Source organism: Anoplopoma fimbria, chromosome 13 (genome assembly GCF_027596085.1).
Source record: "Anoplopoma fimbria isolate UVic2021 breed Golden Eagle Sablefish chromosome 13, Afim_UVic_2022, whole genome shotgun sequence".
Taxonomy (NCBI): domain Eukaryota; kingdom Metazoa; phylum Chordata; class Actinopteri; order Perciformes; family Anoplopomatidae; genus Anoplopoma; species Anoplopoma fimbria.
Window position 1 is genome coordinate 5,121,833 of NC_072461.1, and position 15,976 is coordinate 5,137,808.

The 15,976-nt window shown below is 39.2% G+C and overlaps 1 protein-coding gene across 1 annotated transcript in view; it reads left to right on the plus strand.

The window, feature by feature from the left end:
- The window catches only part of vps13a (vacuolar protein sorting 13 homolog A), a 36,393-nt gene that overhangs the window by 16,962 nt on the left and 3,455 nt on the right, over positions 1–15,976 (plus strand). The window contains 33 exon segments of the mRNA XM_054610646.1: positions 224–408; positions 523–666; positions 905–1,114; positions 1,332–1,475; positions 1,795–1,896; positions 2,002–2,151; positions 2,236–2,494; positions 2,962–3,122; positions 3,477–3,580; positions 3,738–4,050; positions 4,628–4,764; positions 4,976–5,270; positions 5,733–5,837; positions 5,930–6,076; positions 6,492–6,623; positions 6,810–6,943; positions 8,955–9,087; positions 9,328–9,385; positions 9,708–9,879; positions 10,634–10,787; positions 11,017–11,163; positions 11,333–11,414; positions 11,499–11,568; positions 11,883–11,997; positions 12,156–12,269; positions 12,554–12,699; positions 12,811–12,892; positions 13,084–13,197; positions 13,532–13,607; positions 14,145–14,308; positions 14,523–14,568; positions 14,767–14,890; positions 15,196–15,310. Coding sequence (XP_054466621.1) covers positions 224–408; positions 523–666; positions 905–1,114; positions 1,332–1,475; positions 1,795–1,896; positions 2,002–2,151; positions 2,236–2,494; positions 2,962–3,122; positions 3,477–3,580; positions 3,738–4,050; positions 4,628–4,764; positions 4,976–5,270; positions 5,733–5,837; positions 5,930–6,076; positions 6,492–6,623; positions 6,810–6,943; positions 8,955–9,087; positions 9,328–9,385; positions 9,708–9,879; positions 10,634–10,787; positions 11,017–11,163; positions 11,333–11,414; positions 11,499–11,568; positions 11,883–11,997; positions 12,156–12,269; positions 12,554–12,699; positions 12,811–12,892; positions 13,084–13,197; positions 13,532–13,607; positions 14,145–14,308; positions 14,523–14,568; positions 14,767–14,890; positions 15,196–15,310 — 4,634 coding nt within the window.

The following is a 15,976-nucleotide window of genomic DNA, read 5'->3' on the forward strand; positions in this document are numbered from 1 at the left end:
ATTTTTGATTCAGCAAGTGCTCTTAATCAGACACAGCCAATGGGGAGAGCATATGGAAAAAATGATGACTGTTTCTCTCTGGATCTTGTATTTTGTGTGTGCGGTAACATAATGGGTCATATAATGTGCCATTTATAAAGAATTTAATTAATCTGAGGTTATTTGTACCCTCTTGTCGAACGACCTGAACTGATGTTTTCCTCCGACTCTCTGCCGCTCTCAGCTGTAGCTCCAGCTGTGGTGTCAAAGACAGAGATGAATGTTCTGGTGCGTAACCCGGAGATTGTGTTTGTGGCTGACTTGACGCGTGCTGACGCCCCGGCCCTGGTGATGACCACGCAGTGTGAACTACTGATGAAAAGTGGTGCAGAGGGATCACAGATGACTGCTGTTATCAAGGAACTCAAGGTTTGTATTGTCACTGTAATGTTACCCTAAAAAAGCAGATTGTTTGAATAATTAAAAGTTGTCTTGCATGGAAAAATATAACAAAGTTTGTTTTGATTTTTGCTGTTATTGTAGGTAGTGGCCTGTCCTTTCTTGAGAGAGAAGAGGAAAAAGAATGTGACCACAGTGCTGCAGCCGTGTCAGGTGTTCTTTCAGAGTAATCAGTCCCCAACCTCCCCTCAGGCTATGGAGGTCTCCATCAATGCCCTCACATTGAAGGTAGTTATTTTTTTTATTATCAATACACAATCAGAATCGAGGAATTAAATCTATGAAGGGCATTTTCTTCAAATACAAATGCTAAAAGTTTTTCGAGGGATTAAGTTGTTCCATCTAGACGTCTATGATAAGCAATGAAGGTTTACTATTGTGTATATTAAAAAAAAAAAATGAAATTTAGCTTTTTAAGAAATATGTATAAAACAGTTGTGTCTCTGCAACCTGACTCCCTGCCTAGGTATCTCCAATAATCATCAACACAGTGATGACCATCCAGTCTGCACTGACTCCCACAGCGGAGACCCCTGAGAAGCTGGATAGTCCTGTTCCTGTAGACCTGTGGGAGAAACGGGGCTGGAAGGAGCTCAAACTTTGGTTCCTAGAAGAGGAGGGGGATGAAGACACAGAGTCACGGTCCCCACTGATACCACAGGGAGAGTCATTAAAGGTATTTGGCTGCATTTTGGCTCAACTGATGATACTTTATGGTTGATTGTATGCTATTAGTCAGTTGTGATTTTTTCCCAGTATTTATTTATTAACTTTGGTCATGTTTATACTACAAATCTTTGATCTGTTTTTGCAGTATTTCAGTCTATACACAGAGTAAAAGTTTCATGTATGAGAGTATTTTGCGTCATTTCATTGGCTATTCATCCCTGCAGGTGTCCATCAAATCTGTCTGTCTGACTCTGGAGGCTGGAGTGGGACACCGCACTATCCCCATGCTTCTGGCCAAGTCCTCCTTCCATGGAGATGTCAAAAACTGGTCCACACTCATTAACTTACACAGTGAGCTTAACCTGGAGGTAAAGCACATAAGCACCATATTTATTTTATCCTAGGACCTTATCCTAATTTTTACATTACCATTTCAATGTAAAATAGCCCTAGAGCAACGCTTGAGTTCTGCAGCTGTTTTCTTTTCTTTTGATATTGTTTGTTTGGTAAAATATGAGGAATGCACAATATTCTTTAAGATGATATTTTTTTTTATACTTTACATAGACCTATTGATGGTAACTACCACAATATCTAAAACATATTCCAACTAGCTATGGCCAGAGCTGGTGTTGCTGGAGAGTTCACTGAAATTTTCTTGTGTTTTGTATTGCGTTTTACTTTTAGGTTCACTATTACAATGAGATGATGGGAGTGTGGGAACCGCTGCTGGAGCCCTTAGAAGATGACACAAGAGATGTTTTTAGATCATGGAGACTTGAACTGAAGGTACTGATATACATAAACACAAAAACACACATCCAATATACATACTGTATATACTTAGACAAATATGCAAATAGTATTTCTAACTTTTCTCTATCCTATAATCAGATGAAGAAAAAGCAAGTGAATTACACATATTCGGATGAAGTGGATTTCAATGTCCCGGACTATAAGACGGTCATCGTCATCAGCAGTGTAGACCAGCTCAACATCACCCTCTCCAAGTGTGGCCTGGCCATGCTTAGTAACTTGGGCATGGTAAAAGAAGATCTGTAAACATTTTAACTGGAAGTCTCGGAATAGACGGTCATCTATAATGTTTGTGTTCTTGCCTTTCCCCAGGCATTTGCAGAGGCTGCCAAACAGACAGCGGACTCTTTCCAGAAGGATGAAGCTCCGTTCGTAGTGAAAAACCGCCTTGGCCTGCAAGTGTCCTTCCGCCACAGTGAGATGTTTTGTCCCATCGGCCAGCAGAGCACTAACAGCACTGTGAAGCTGCAGGATGGAGAAACCATCGGTATGGACTATTCCGCCAAAGCAGACGCCGACCAGTTTTCAGCCATGATCTCCTTGAGTGGAAAAGACTACTCCATAGAGCCTAGTAAGTTGACCTGTATACACAATTATAATATATATATTCAAATTGAATCATGAGTTGTTGCAATATCACTTATAACCATTACTGCCAACAGGGTTTGGTTTTACACACAGCCTACGGTGTACTCAGTTTGTGTTTTATCTGTCTCAAACCAATATGATAAGATCTAGGGAACACTGATACATTGTTAAAACTGGGGAGTCAACTTAACAATAAAGTTTAAGCACAAATTGTAAATGATAAAAGGAGATTTCATTTTTAAATTATAATCTAATTGATTTTGTGAGTATTTATTGTTGGAAAAAAAATGGTGATTATCGTCTTTGACAAATGCTGTCATCAATCTCCTCTCCCTGTCCTGTATTTATTTTTGCATCAAACTGTATAATCAAAAAACTATCCAAGAAAAATGTCAAAATACAATACTTTCAGATTAAATTAACCGCCCTTACTTCCTCTGCCCTCTCCAGCTCCGATGGGCCACACCTCAGCCGGTGTAATCCCCCTGATCAAGGTCGGCGGGGGAATGTACAATGTAATGCACAAAGACTCAGGAGTGACTCGTTTCCTGGTCTGTCAGATTTACTCTGTGGAGGGAAGCAAGTACATCAAGATCCGCTCTCCTTTCCAGGTAGTACACTTATTATATAATACAAGTTTAGTCATTATTATCCTTTAATTTACCTGTAAAAAATATTTCATAACAATTACACTTTCCCTTCAAGGTACATTGATCCCCTACTGGATCTCTTGGGAACTTCATAATTTAAGCAAATTAAATATGTATAGCAATAACTGTATATTAAGTGTCTTGCAGATTACAACAAAATCATTAATAATCTTTTTTTTATTTTAATAAATGATAATAGTAGCAGTTACAGGTATTAGTACTGTATTTATTAGAATAGAATACGATTAGAAATCAAATTGAAATAAAATAAAATCCACCTCCAAAACCTAATTGTTTTTCTCTCATGTCATGCAGATCATCAATCATTTCTCAATCCCATTCAAAGTTTTGGAAGGATCTACATGTCTGGGTACAGCTCTCCCAACTGAAGAGTTCTGTGTGCCTCTGGACTCATATAGGTGAGGAAAAACACAAGTACAATCCTGCACATCTTCATACACGCTCTTTTTTTGTCTCATTTTCTCCCTGCACAAGACAGTAAAGGGAGAGGATGACTAAAAGAGTCACATAGTACACACTCCTTCTCACATATCTGATCTCTGCTGCCCCCCTTAGGTCTGAGCTGAGCCTTCAGCCGATAACCGATGAGGATGCTGACGATCAAGGTGAGCAGTTTGAGTGCTCGGAGGGTTTCAGCTACGAAGAATTCAGCAACAAGCTGCCTGAGACACGCCTACAGCAGACCTGCCGTCGCCGTGGAGATCAGGGTGGTGTACTGATGGTCAACATGGTGCCATTGAGAGATACTGTGACATTCAAACACACCGGATGTGTTGGGGATAACTTTGATGTTCCCTTTGTGCTTCACCTGTGGCCTTCCGTCCTGCTTCGCAACCTGCTTCCTTACCCCATCTCTTACAAACTGAAGGTATGATGTATCTGGTTATCACCAGTTAAAAGGACAATATGGGTTTGTGCATGTTTTAGGACACTGCAACATTTAACCACCTGTACAGTCTATAATTTATGGCAATCAATACAGGTATATAATAAATTACTTATTTCAGAGACTACTACTAAGCATAGGTTTTCTATCACAGTGGATATTTCATATAGTGAAACATTTTCAATAGGGACCTGTTTTTACTTTGTTAGGATACTGACATTTGAGTCTTGAAAGTTGGCCACAGATTTTTAATGCAATAAATAACACCATCTGTATTAGTTTATTGTTAATTTATGGGTTATATTTTTAACACCTCAACTTGTGAATTCATCGCTTTTTATAAGATACCTGTGAGAACACGGATGTTTTAGGATCAATGAATGCACAAACAAGAAAATGACTACACAGCCTCTGCCTGTAGCTGCTTTGCTGCCTGGAAGATTAAAAAAACCTTAAAGTAAAAATAATCTATATATATGTTGGCCAATTATCTTGATAAAATCTGATACTCCAGATTCACTGTTGAACTCAATGTCCCTCTCTGCCTGCTGCCCAACAGGACAGTGGAGTCTCTACCCCTGAGGCCACTTTGAACCCAGGCCACTCAGCCCAGCTTCACACTGCAGTCATCGACCAATCAAGTCTCGATCTCCGCCTACTGAACTACTTGGCTCAGGACTGGTCCTCTGAGTACAGGTTTGACTTCAGTTTCATTAATGTTGATATTTTGCTTTCCCATTGTTATTGTGTTCTTGTTGGTATGGTAGATCGTATTTTTTTTAAGCCTACAACACAGGACGAGATAAATATTATTCATCATCTTTATTATATAAAGGGTAAATCTAAAATCACTTGCATTCTGCAATAAAAATGTTCATTGGAATAAACAAATTATCCTGTCATACAGTTTCCACAGTGACAAGGAAGAGATCACCTTCATAGTGTTCGAGTCTCTGCGAGAGAATGACGAAGACGATGGTGAAGGGATGGAGATGAAGAGGGCTGAGTTGGATATAGCAGTGCATGTAAAATATGACCTGGGGCAAACGGTGGTTGCCATCCACTCACCGTATTGGATGGTGAACAAGACAGGCAGGTTGCTGCAGTACAAGGCTGATGATATCCACCGTAAACACGCCCTGGAATATGACATGCCTCTGCTCTTCTCCTTCAAGCCTCGTTACTTCCTGAAAAACAACAAGGTAAGAGGATTTCAATGTCAATTAAAAGAGTTGATTTGATGTTTTATCTAGAATTTTTTTATTTAGATAATTGATAATTATGCACATGATGCAGCGTTGTGGTGAAAATTGAGAAATTATACTCATATCTCCTACATCATAATACCATTCACAAATATACATTTGTCTTAACATAAGTGTTAAAGATATCCTGCTGCATTTAAAGCGTCACTAGAGAGGAACATCTAAAGGGATACTGGAGAAATAATTAGACAGGTTTTTTTCAATTAAAGCATTTATTGAATTAGCCAAAGAAATCATTAAACTGGGAAAACTAAGTAGGTTAGTCATGTTTGTGCCAAAGTGAAAAATACTGCAGTTTTGAACTCTGGAACATTGAGACAATTCAAAGATCCTTCCCCATAACCTCTGGCTGTCATTTATTTGTGTATATGAATTTGATGCCATTCTTTCATCCCTCAGGTCCGTCTTATGATCTCAGACAGTGAACTCTCTGATGATTTCTCCCTGGATACAGTTGGTAGCTATGGAGACGTCAAATGCAAAGGCCGATATAAAGATTACTTGGTAATATTTTGCTTCTTTGGCTGATATTCACACAAAGTATGCAGGTTTGGATATTGAAAATAATCGTTGTCTTTGTATATGTCTGATCTCAGGTTGGTGTGAAGATTGACGCGAGCAGTTTCAGTCTGACCCGCATCGTGACTTTCGTGCCGTTTTACATGCTGGTCAACAGAACCAAGCACAGTGTCTTCATATGTGAAGTGGGGCAGGACAACTGGACCGAGGCTCAGCCAGAACAGGTCAAAGCCAAACCCGTTATTGTTTGCGTCTGTGTTTCCCTGCACATGCCTTTCATTTAGGGATTCTGCTGTTTTTACAGCCAGTGAATTATGCTGACCTTAAATGCTTTGTATGTCATGGCAGCAACAAATAACAAACAGTAGATCTAGAGGTTCTTGACAGTTGGACATATGATTTTTGATTCTCAATAATATCAAGTACAATTATAAAGTTTGTACTGTTATTTATTTAATTGATACACATTTCATTTCTTTTTGACTTCTAAATTCATAATGTCTAGATCAGGAGAAAACGTACATATTACAAATGTACAGGTTGGGATTTTCAAACACTGAATGACTTACTTTGTAACATTTTCAGACAGAACCCTTACTGTGAAGTGTTATTGAATGTTTTGCTTTATTCCACGTTTAGTCAGCCATTCCCTTCTGGCCTGAGAATGACACCAAGCAGCTAAAGATCAAAGTAGAAGGTTGTTTATTGCCTCCTCGGACTATTGACTTCACACGACCAGAAAACTGCTTATTGCTACATCTGGACAATTCTGTAAGTACAAACCAAAATAAGTGCAGCCCCTTCATGTTAAGGGATTTATTCCGAGATGCACATTATTAAGAGAAGTTCAATTATGTTTAGTGCTCATAAAATGTACTCCCATTGGCTTCCAGAGCATTTAGGAAACCCTTATACTATGTACCATTATGTAAACCATTATTTGATTTTCTTCTGCAGGTGGGTGGGATCACTGTAGATGTGAACTTGTCAGAGCACTCGGCCACAATCCGGTTCTCTGAGTACCACGACGGTGCAGCCCCTTTCCTCATTATCAACCACACAAAAGAACAGACTCTGCAGTTCCATCAGAGGTGAGAGATCAGAAGGAGGACCGTTAGAAGGACCTAAATACATTTTTTGTGTTGACACTAAATACTTACTGGGTAGGATGTATTTGCGAATAGGCTCAGGTTAGGGAGGAGAAAGGATATAAGTTATATATTAAACATGATAGATTAAGTTTGACACCATGGTTCATCATGTCATCAAACATACACCGGGTCTTAAACTATCACAGATATGAAAAAATTCAAGTTAGGTGGGGGGCTCAATAAAAAATTGATTGAGATGCAGGAGAGAGGAAGGAGCAGGTTAAATGATGAGACTTAAACAAACCTTTGTTGAAAATTGTGTTTGCTTGGAACTTGTTATTTACAGTTAATGGTGAATAATATCTTCCATTGCTTTGTTTCATAATATTTCAGTTCTTCTTTGGTCTAAGTGTTGTCTGTAAATGTGCTTTCAAAGTGCTCCAAGTTTGATTTCAATTAAGTTGCGGAGGTGGCACTCTTGGCACATTTTTCATTTTAGGTTTTCTGTGTATTTCTCAGATTTTTTTGTTTGTGAATGAAGTCTTTTCATATTACTCCCTCTGTAAACATCCGGTTTCAATTTTTACCAACAAAGGACAATTTCCCAATGCACAATATTCACATTTGCATTCAGTGATGTGTTTTGCATATTTCTCAATGACGATTCTCTTTCCTGTTGTTGCAGCAGCCTCTAACCGTTAAGTTAATGATCACTAACAGTGTTTGTTTTCGCTGATAGAGATTCATGTTTTTTTGTTGTGGGTCATGCAGCGCCCGGACAGAATCCTCGTGGGTGGCTGACGCGATACTCGACCTCTCCTTCTCAATGGAGGAGGACAGGTAGAAAAATATGAAAAGGGAAAACTCTGCTGCCACACTCTGAACTCATATGAAGAACGGCCTAAGATAGCTAGTTTAACGGAGAGCTAATGCCAAATGTGGGATGGAGAATAGGAAGAATTAAGTATGGCATGAAAACACATCCAAAAATCAAGAAAAATACAAATACTCTTTTCTGGGCAGGCAAGAGGGCACAAACACACAACTAATGCAACATGTAAATATGAATTGGTGTAACATTATTAGGCTCATGTCATAATCACTTCACTGTGACATGCCACTTAAGTTCAGAGTGTGGTCAGATCAAGAGTGCAGGTAATGATTAGAAGAAGTAAATCGATTCTGGTTTGTCTGTGTAATCTGCTCCTCACCGTTACCAATGAGACATAATTACTGTATCAGCCTTGTCAAAGATTATATCAAAAGACATTATTGTGCTGGCAACATACTTTAGAAATGTAATTTTAATATGTGTATCACTAAATACTTAATTTGCTTAATTACCCACCCTTTTTATTGATCTGCTGATCTGAATTTACACTGATTAAGAACCATTGGGTCAGTTAAAGGAGCAGGTTAGACATCACATCCCATTTACTCAATTATTTCTATGTTCCTTTGATCTCCTATCAAGCTTTAAATCATCTTTACTTGTAGAAATACAAGTTTTGATCGCTGCTGACTGGATGGGGTTCTGCCAGTGGAAGCACACCTCCTGCTTCTTCCACTAGTTCTGTTGCTTTACAAGTATTCTCTGATTTTCCATCTCCACCTGTAGATTATGGCTTTTTTCATTTTCTTGTGTCTGCTTTGTCTCGTCCGAATCGAGATCAGTATCAGAGTGAACATGCATATCTAAACCTTATCTCTCCAGTGGCGGGGTTGTGGACTTTTTCAGTGTTTGGCCGTCCTCTCTCTTTATGGGAATTGTTTGTGATTTCTGTCGAACAGGTACTTTGGATTGGATGGTTGTCATGGCGGTATATTCTTGGTGGCTGGGCTCTGTTCTATTGTCTTCTGTTTTAACTGTAGCGTTGTCCTTGCATTATTTGCTTTCTGTCATCTCAAATCAGTGGAATATTGATTCTTGATTCTTTCTTTTAGCCTTGATATGGATGGTTACTGATATATACAGTATATGTGGGTCATTATGAGTTTCATGTGTGTGCAGCTCTCAGAAGGAGGCTGAACAGGAGGAGCTGGAGGCTGGGAAAGCTGTGCACTACACCTGGACTGAACCCACTGGATCCCGAGAGCTTTGTTGGAAGTGTGGTACTTACAGTGGGAAGCTGAAGACTGAGGAGGTACTGTGCTATGCCCGAGACACAATCATTTTATTGGTTTAGAAACAATACAATAGTTATCAATTTATCAGTTTACTCACAGACACTTCAGAGTTCGATTAGTTCATCCATTTTTCTGCATCTTTTAGGGCCAAATAATTATCTTTTGCACATCATAATATTAAATGTAAGCACAGTTTAACTGTTAGATGAGACGTTATGTTTGTTTAAACAGTATACGTGTGTTGTCTCTATCTTTAGGACCTGCGTCAGGACATGAACAATGAGGCAAAACTATTTGTGATCTCCTTTTATGAAGGTAAAGTACAAGGAACTTGAAATGAAATATCCAGACCACATAAATGGATTCTGTAAGTTGCTTTACACAATCTTGTTTAACCTCACAATAGCCTGTTGATTGTCTGTTCATGCATATTGCCATGTACTAAGAACACATTGGCTAGAACTGTCAAAATATACAAAACAAATGGCATATTTTCTCTTGATGAATTGAATAATGAATCACATATTTTCTACCAGCTTTAGGAATATGTTTACTATTACTATGCTGTACCTGATCTTTAGGGATAAAAGGCTGTGAAATCATTAGGTTTTTATTTTGTTTTGTTTTTTATCCAAAGGGCTCCAGCGCGTCGTGCTGTTCACTGAGGAGAAGCATATCTACAAGATGCTCTGTGAGAACGAGAAGGTGCAGCTGGCCGAACAGGAAATCATCCTCTCACTACAGAGCGTGGGTGTGTCTCTGGTCAACAACAGCAGTGGCCAGGAGGTCTCTTTTATTGGGATCACAAGGTAGCCAACCAGCAACATACACATGTGTACACTTTACACACGTGTATTAAAAAGCAGATAACCTGGCCAGGTTCATGTTACGACTATGGCTCACCAATTTAATACATCAAAATGTGTATGTGTTGTGGCATAGATAGTAATGTTGTGTTTGTTTTGTTAATTGTATTACAAGGCAATTATATAAAGTTGAGATTGTCTGAAAACATCCAGCAACAGACGAAATATAATTGTTGACCAATTAAGCTCTGGTTGAAATCTTACCTTATTTGTGTTTTGTTGAATGTGTGCTTGCTTGTTGATCTTAATTTTATACAAACTAGATGCAGTTATCGTTACGCAAAATGCATTGTCTCCTTACACATCGTCCCTCAGCTCAGCACCAGTGAGTGAGTGAAGCACCAAAGTTTGCAAGAAACTGGCCATAGCCGTTTCTGCTCGTACCATGGCAAAAACACAGCATGACATTTGATTCTATAATATGCAGGTGTGACAAAATTTGAATTTAAAACGTTAACATTCCCTCAACGTCAGATAAATTGAAGATCCACTTATATCAGAAGAGGGTGCTGTGTTAAACGGTTCTTATTGTAGAATAACATAGAAGCAAACGGAACCTTTTACCTATAAATCGAGTTATCTGTATACTACAGTGAGATGCACATGCATTTGCATGATGTTAGGCCACCCCTGTTTAATCCTGCAGTTATATACCATCCAATGGTTTTACACTCTTGTTTTTCCTCTCTTGTCACAGCTCTGATGTGGTGTGGGAATTAAAGCCGAAGAAGAAGAACCGGTGGAAAACTCTGAGTTCTAGAGAAGCTGAGATGCTGGAGAGCAGCTTCAAAGAGTACACTGAATCTGGACCCCAAGACCCCGTCATCCACGACCTGGAAAACAACTTCCAGGTTAGAGACTAAATACTGTAAATTTTGATATTCTGAATTGAACCGGTAACAAGCGATACAATTTGAAAAATTTAACACGAAAGATGTCCTTCACGTTACCCATGTAGGGTGTATACTCAATAAATTGACTTTAAAGAGTTGCAGCTGCAGGCGGTTAATTAATGGGGAAAATAATCATTAGTGACAGATCTATTAATTCAATTTTGTGGTGTTTGTAATTGTCCTCCAGGTGTTCTTTACTCCCAATGGCATTGATATGAAGATGTTTCAGCCATGTGATGCTCCTCTAAGAAGGCACTTCTTGCCTGGGTTGAAGGTGGAGTACAGCGTCTCACCACGACAGAGTGCCTACCGTGTCCAAATCCACCGCATTCAGGTGAAAAGAAGACAAATATGAACAAATTCCTCAAAGCTCCAGTATATCCATGTCTGTATTACATGTTACCCAATTGCCTTCCTCAGCATTGATTCATGAATGCCACTTGAGTCCTTAGTTCACTTTCTTCTATTCAGTAGCTTTAGTTATACATGTTTTTTTCCTACAGATCCAGAATCAGCTGCCAGGAGCCATCTTCCCCTATGTTTTTTACCCTGTAAAACTGCCAAAATCTATCACCATGGATGCAGGTCTGTAATCCACTCTGTATATCATATGTCATTTTCTTCATATGCCTTGTTTCAGTCTGTAATACGATTTTCTTGTTCTTACAGAACCCAAACCTCTAACTGATATCAGCATTGTCACCAGAACAGCAGGACACTCTGATATCTCTCGCATCAAGTAATTGTTTTTCCTTTGATTCTTTACTGGCTTTGTGTCCCGTGTTTGACTCTCACTTTACTGTAATTTCCTCCAGGACCCCGCCACTGTCTGTGTTTGTTGTAATGGGCGGTCCTTTATTTGTGCTCTGTTGTCCATCTGACATTGATTGTAATGTATACTCTGATTCTGATATACTCCCTACAATCCTTTTGCCCTGAAAACCATTTGTATTTTTAAATGCTTTCAATTTTAGCCACATTCATGCATATAATTAATTAACATTGTTCTCAGTTTTGCTGCAACATGGTCATGGGAGTGTCTGTGTTTTTCAGGTACTTTAAGGTGTTGATTCAAGAGATGGACTTGAAGCTGGATCTTGGCTTCCTGTATGCCATCCTGGACCTGTTTACACCTGAAAATGCCAGCATCATGAGCTCAGAACAGGAGGTCAGATACTCACATATCCAAACACAGTCACTGTAACACACCCTCTGATTTGTTCAGAATCTGTGATACTTGATATAATCTTTATCAACTTGAAGAGTCGTCCATTCTGACTTTCGTGTTTCTGTGCTTTTTTTTTTGTGCTTGTCTTGATACTCAAGGTGGAACTGTTTGAGAAGGACATAGAGTATATAAAGACGGAACTAAACCATGCCTCTGCTGCTGACAACTCTCCTATCAGCCTCTATGAGTACTTCCACATCTCCCCCATCAAGGTTTGTACACTACACAGTGTGTATTTAGGTCATGATATATCAATGACATGATGAAGAAAAACTAAGCCTCAAATTTCTGAACTGAGTCCAAAATGTTGTTATTCACCTCTGCAACAACACCAAAAGTGATGAAAATTGTAAAACAAATGTTTTCAGTGTTAAAAAAGGAAAATCATTAATAAAACAGCATCCAAATCTAGTCACAGCTAGACACAGCTACATAGAACATTTCTGAGTTCAACACCAGAAACAGCCACGGTCAGTCGTGTGTTTTTTATTCGCAGCTTCATCTGAGTTTCTCTCTGAGTACGGGAGGAGAGGACGGCCTGAAGGAGAAGCGAGATAAAGAACTCATTCCCATCCAGTCCCTCAACCTGCTGCTGAAGAGTATCGGTGCCACACTCACTGATGTGCAGGATGTTGTATTCAAGTACGAACGCATGTGAAGGCTCAAATACACAACACATAAATCATACATAGTAGCATTCACTTATTTTGGTGTGAAACCGTGCTACTTCACTGATGTTGTCATTTATTTCAGGTTGGCCTTCTTCGAGTTGACCTTCCAGTTTTGTACCACCCAGCAGCTACAATGGGAGGTCATCAGGCATTATTCCAAGCAGGTAACACACCTGCACAATGACAAAGCCATGGTTACTCAGTAACTGCGGAAGTGGCTAGTCGAGTGTTTCTCATGTGTCATTTAAATGTATCCCTCGAGGCAATAAGTATGGAAAAACTGTGCCAAATTCAATCCAAACCAACTCAGGGCTAGGTATGTGGACTTACCAGTTTTTATTCGTGCATATTTCAGGCTATTAAGCAGATGTATGTGCTGGTGCTGGGCCTGGATGTCCTTGGAAATCCTTTTGGGCTGATTAGAGGACTGTCAGAGGGAGTGGAAGCATTCTTCTATGAGCCTTATCAGGTAGGAATGTAATGCAAGTACTGATGAATGCTAAAACAATGCATCAATGTTGTCGCATTAAAAAAAATCCAACAAAAAATGAGTAAATTTTTCATTATTTAGGGTGAACATTTACATGATACTCTATCTTGAGTATGAATATATTTTAGGACTCCAGAGATTGTGAACATCTATTAAAAACCTATGAATATTAAAGATGTGTAATGTGGAGACATATCAACAATAAGTGTTTGTTAACATTTCCAGAAGTGTGCCTGCTTTTAGCCCCAACAGTACAGACAGTACAGTGTCTGTATGTCTTCTTCCTGTTTAACTCTTATCTGTGGTCTTCCAGGGAGCCATCCAGGGGCCTGAGGAGTTTGTTGAAGGAATGGCTCTTGGGGTGAAGGCTCTGGTGGGAGGAGCTGTCGGTAAGTACAGGGCTTAAAATACTATCTTTAAAAAGATGTCTGATGCCATTAGGAGAAACCTGGATTAATATCTCTGTGGTATACAAATACATTAAGCCGTTATTGCTCCTTCAACTTAGGTTTTAGTTAAGGTTTTATTGTAGATAGATTACATATTCAGAACGTTGTTATTCTAGCAAATGTGAAACCTAAATATCTCACAAAAATGTCTACATTCAAAATGAGGCTGAAAACTTGTCTGTTTCCTTAAGGCTTATGATTAGTTATTGTGTGTCTGTGGGATGCTTGTGTGGTTTGTCGGTGTCTTTTTGGAGGCTGGGTGGTGTTCAGTGTTTGTTCTTGTATTTTAATTATTCAGCACTTCTAGTTTACCTGTAATGAAATGTGCTATATGAATTAATTTTGCCTTACTTTGCCATATAAACCGAAGATAAGGCGACAGAGAAGAACACAGTTTCTCCCACTAAATATTTTTTAAGAGGTAATAGACATATTAAAGAATGAAGTAACTTTACAGACTCGTGTTTTGCCATCCAGGGGGAATAGCTGGTGCAGCCTCCAGGATCACAGGTGCCATGGCAAAGGGTGTTGCTGCCATAACGATGGACGAGGAATACCAGCAGAAGAGACGAGAGACTATGAACAAACAACCCAGTGGCCTCAGAGAGGGCCTGGCCAGGGGTGGAAAGGGATTAGTGTCTGTACGTACTGAAACTGGTTTTAATCAGCAGAAAATGTACCTTTGACACAAGTTTTTAAGTGCACAAATTTAAAGTAATGACCTTTCTGTTGCAATTGTCATTCTTTCATTTAATAGATTAACTAGATATAATAATAATGTAGGTTTGCCACTGGCCTGAAAGAGGGTCTGCCACCAGGAAGTCTAATGTTATTATTGTTGTGTTCTTCTTTCAGGGTTTTGTCAGTGGGATCACAGGGATTGTTACCAAACCTATTAAAGGTAAGCTGAATTGGAACCTCATACAGATTTAAGTGATATAATTTGTCTCATGCTGGTATGAAAATTGAAAGGCCAAAATGGTGGCATAAATTCGAAATTTTGGTTCAATATAATTTAGCATTCTGTCATGTTTGTGGAACAGCGTACAAGCTCTGTTCAATCGGTTTTCATTAATTTGATGATATGTTATTTTTGCAGGAGCCCAGAAGGAGGGTGCAGCAGGCTTTTTTAAAGGTATTGGGAAAGGTCTGGTTGGCGCAGTAGCCAGACCTACAGGAGGCATTATTGACATGGCCAGCAGCACCTTCCAAGGGATCAAGAGGTATGTGCCACGGTGTTCATGTGTTCACAGCACCAGTGTATATTTGTTTTAGAGCATACAGTTAATGTGGATCTGTGGGGGAATCACCGGGGTGTTATACACTAAAAGAAGTAACAACTTGCATAGAGTAAGTAAGAAGTAGAGTAGTACAGTAGTTGCACAGACAAAAAAACAGCTCGTTATTAGAGCTGGTCAATGGGTCATGGAAGAAGTTTTTGGGTTCTGTGTACTCGTGTACTCGTGTGCGTTGTGTGTGTTCACAAGGAAGCAGTTTCTCTAAATAAATTCCCGCGTCTCGTTTTCAGGGCAGCAGAGACTTCACAAGACATCGCCTCTCTGCGTCCTCCTCGCTTCATCCACGAAGACGGTGTCATACGACCATATAAGGAGAGTGAGGGCATTGGCAGTCAGATGCTCCAGGTAGGACAAAAAAGTCTCTGCATTATCAACTCTCCACAGTCAGAGCTCAGCAAATAACAGTCAGTTAATACTCTTTATATAACAAAAACACTTTACGTAACATACACTTTAAAACATCATCGTTTATGCACTCTAAATCATTTGCACATGGACACAGACATTAAGTTATGTAGGCAAACCCTTCTTTTTTTATTTCAAACCATCCTCCCTTTAGTTTTATCTTAAATACTTTAAAACTTTTTTTATTGGCCTTTAGTGTTTTTGATCCTCAATTTTCACTGATTAATTCACCTCTGTGACCATTTAATGTTGTTAGAAGATAAAATTACACATTGGCATCAAAAGTGAATAAGCATAAGCAAACCCAGAGAGAAGTTTCAGCACACCTTTGGTTCCAAAGAAAATATTTACTGTGACAACTGTTTAGGTTCTATTTTATTTGTGGGTCTTATTTTTGCTGACATTATGCAGCAGTCATGCTGGATCCAGTGGGTTGAAGTTTCTGATCACATGTGGCAGGTCAGAGCTACACTGTTAAGTTCAGAGTGAAGATTTACAGATGGGTGACAAATTAAAGTGTCCCTTTAAGGTGCTGGGCCACAGTGAGCCTCCAGAACAGCTTTGATGCCCCTACAAATGTCCGAATTCCACTGGGGGGTTATTTAT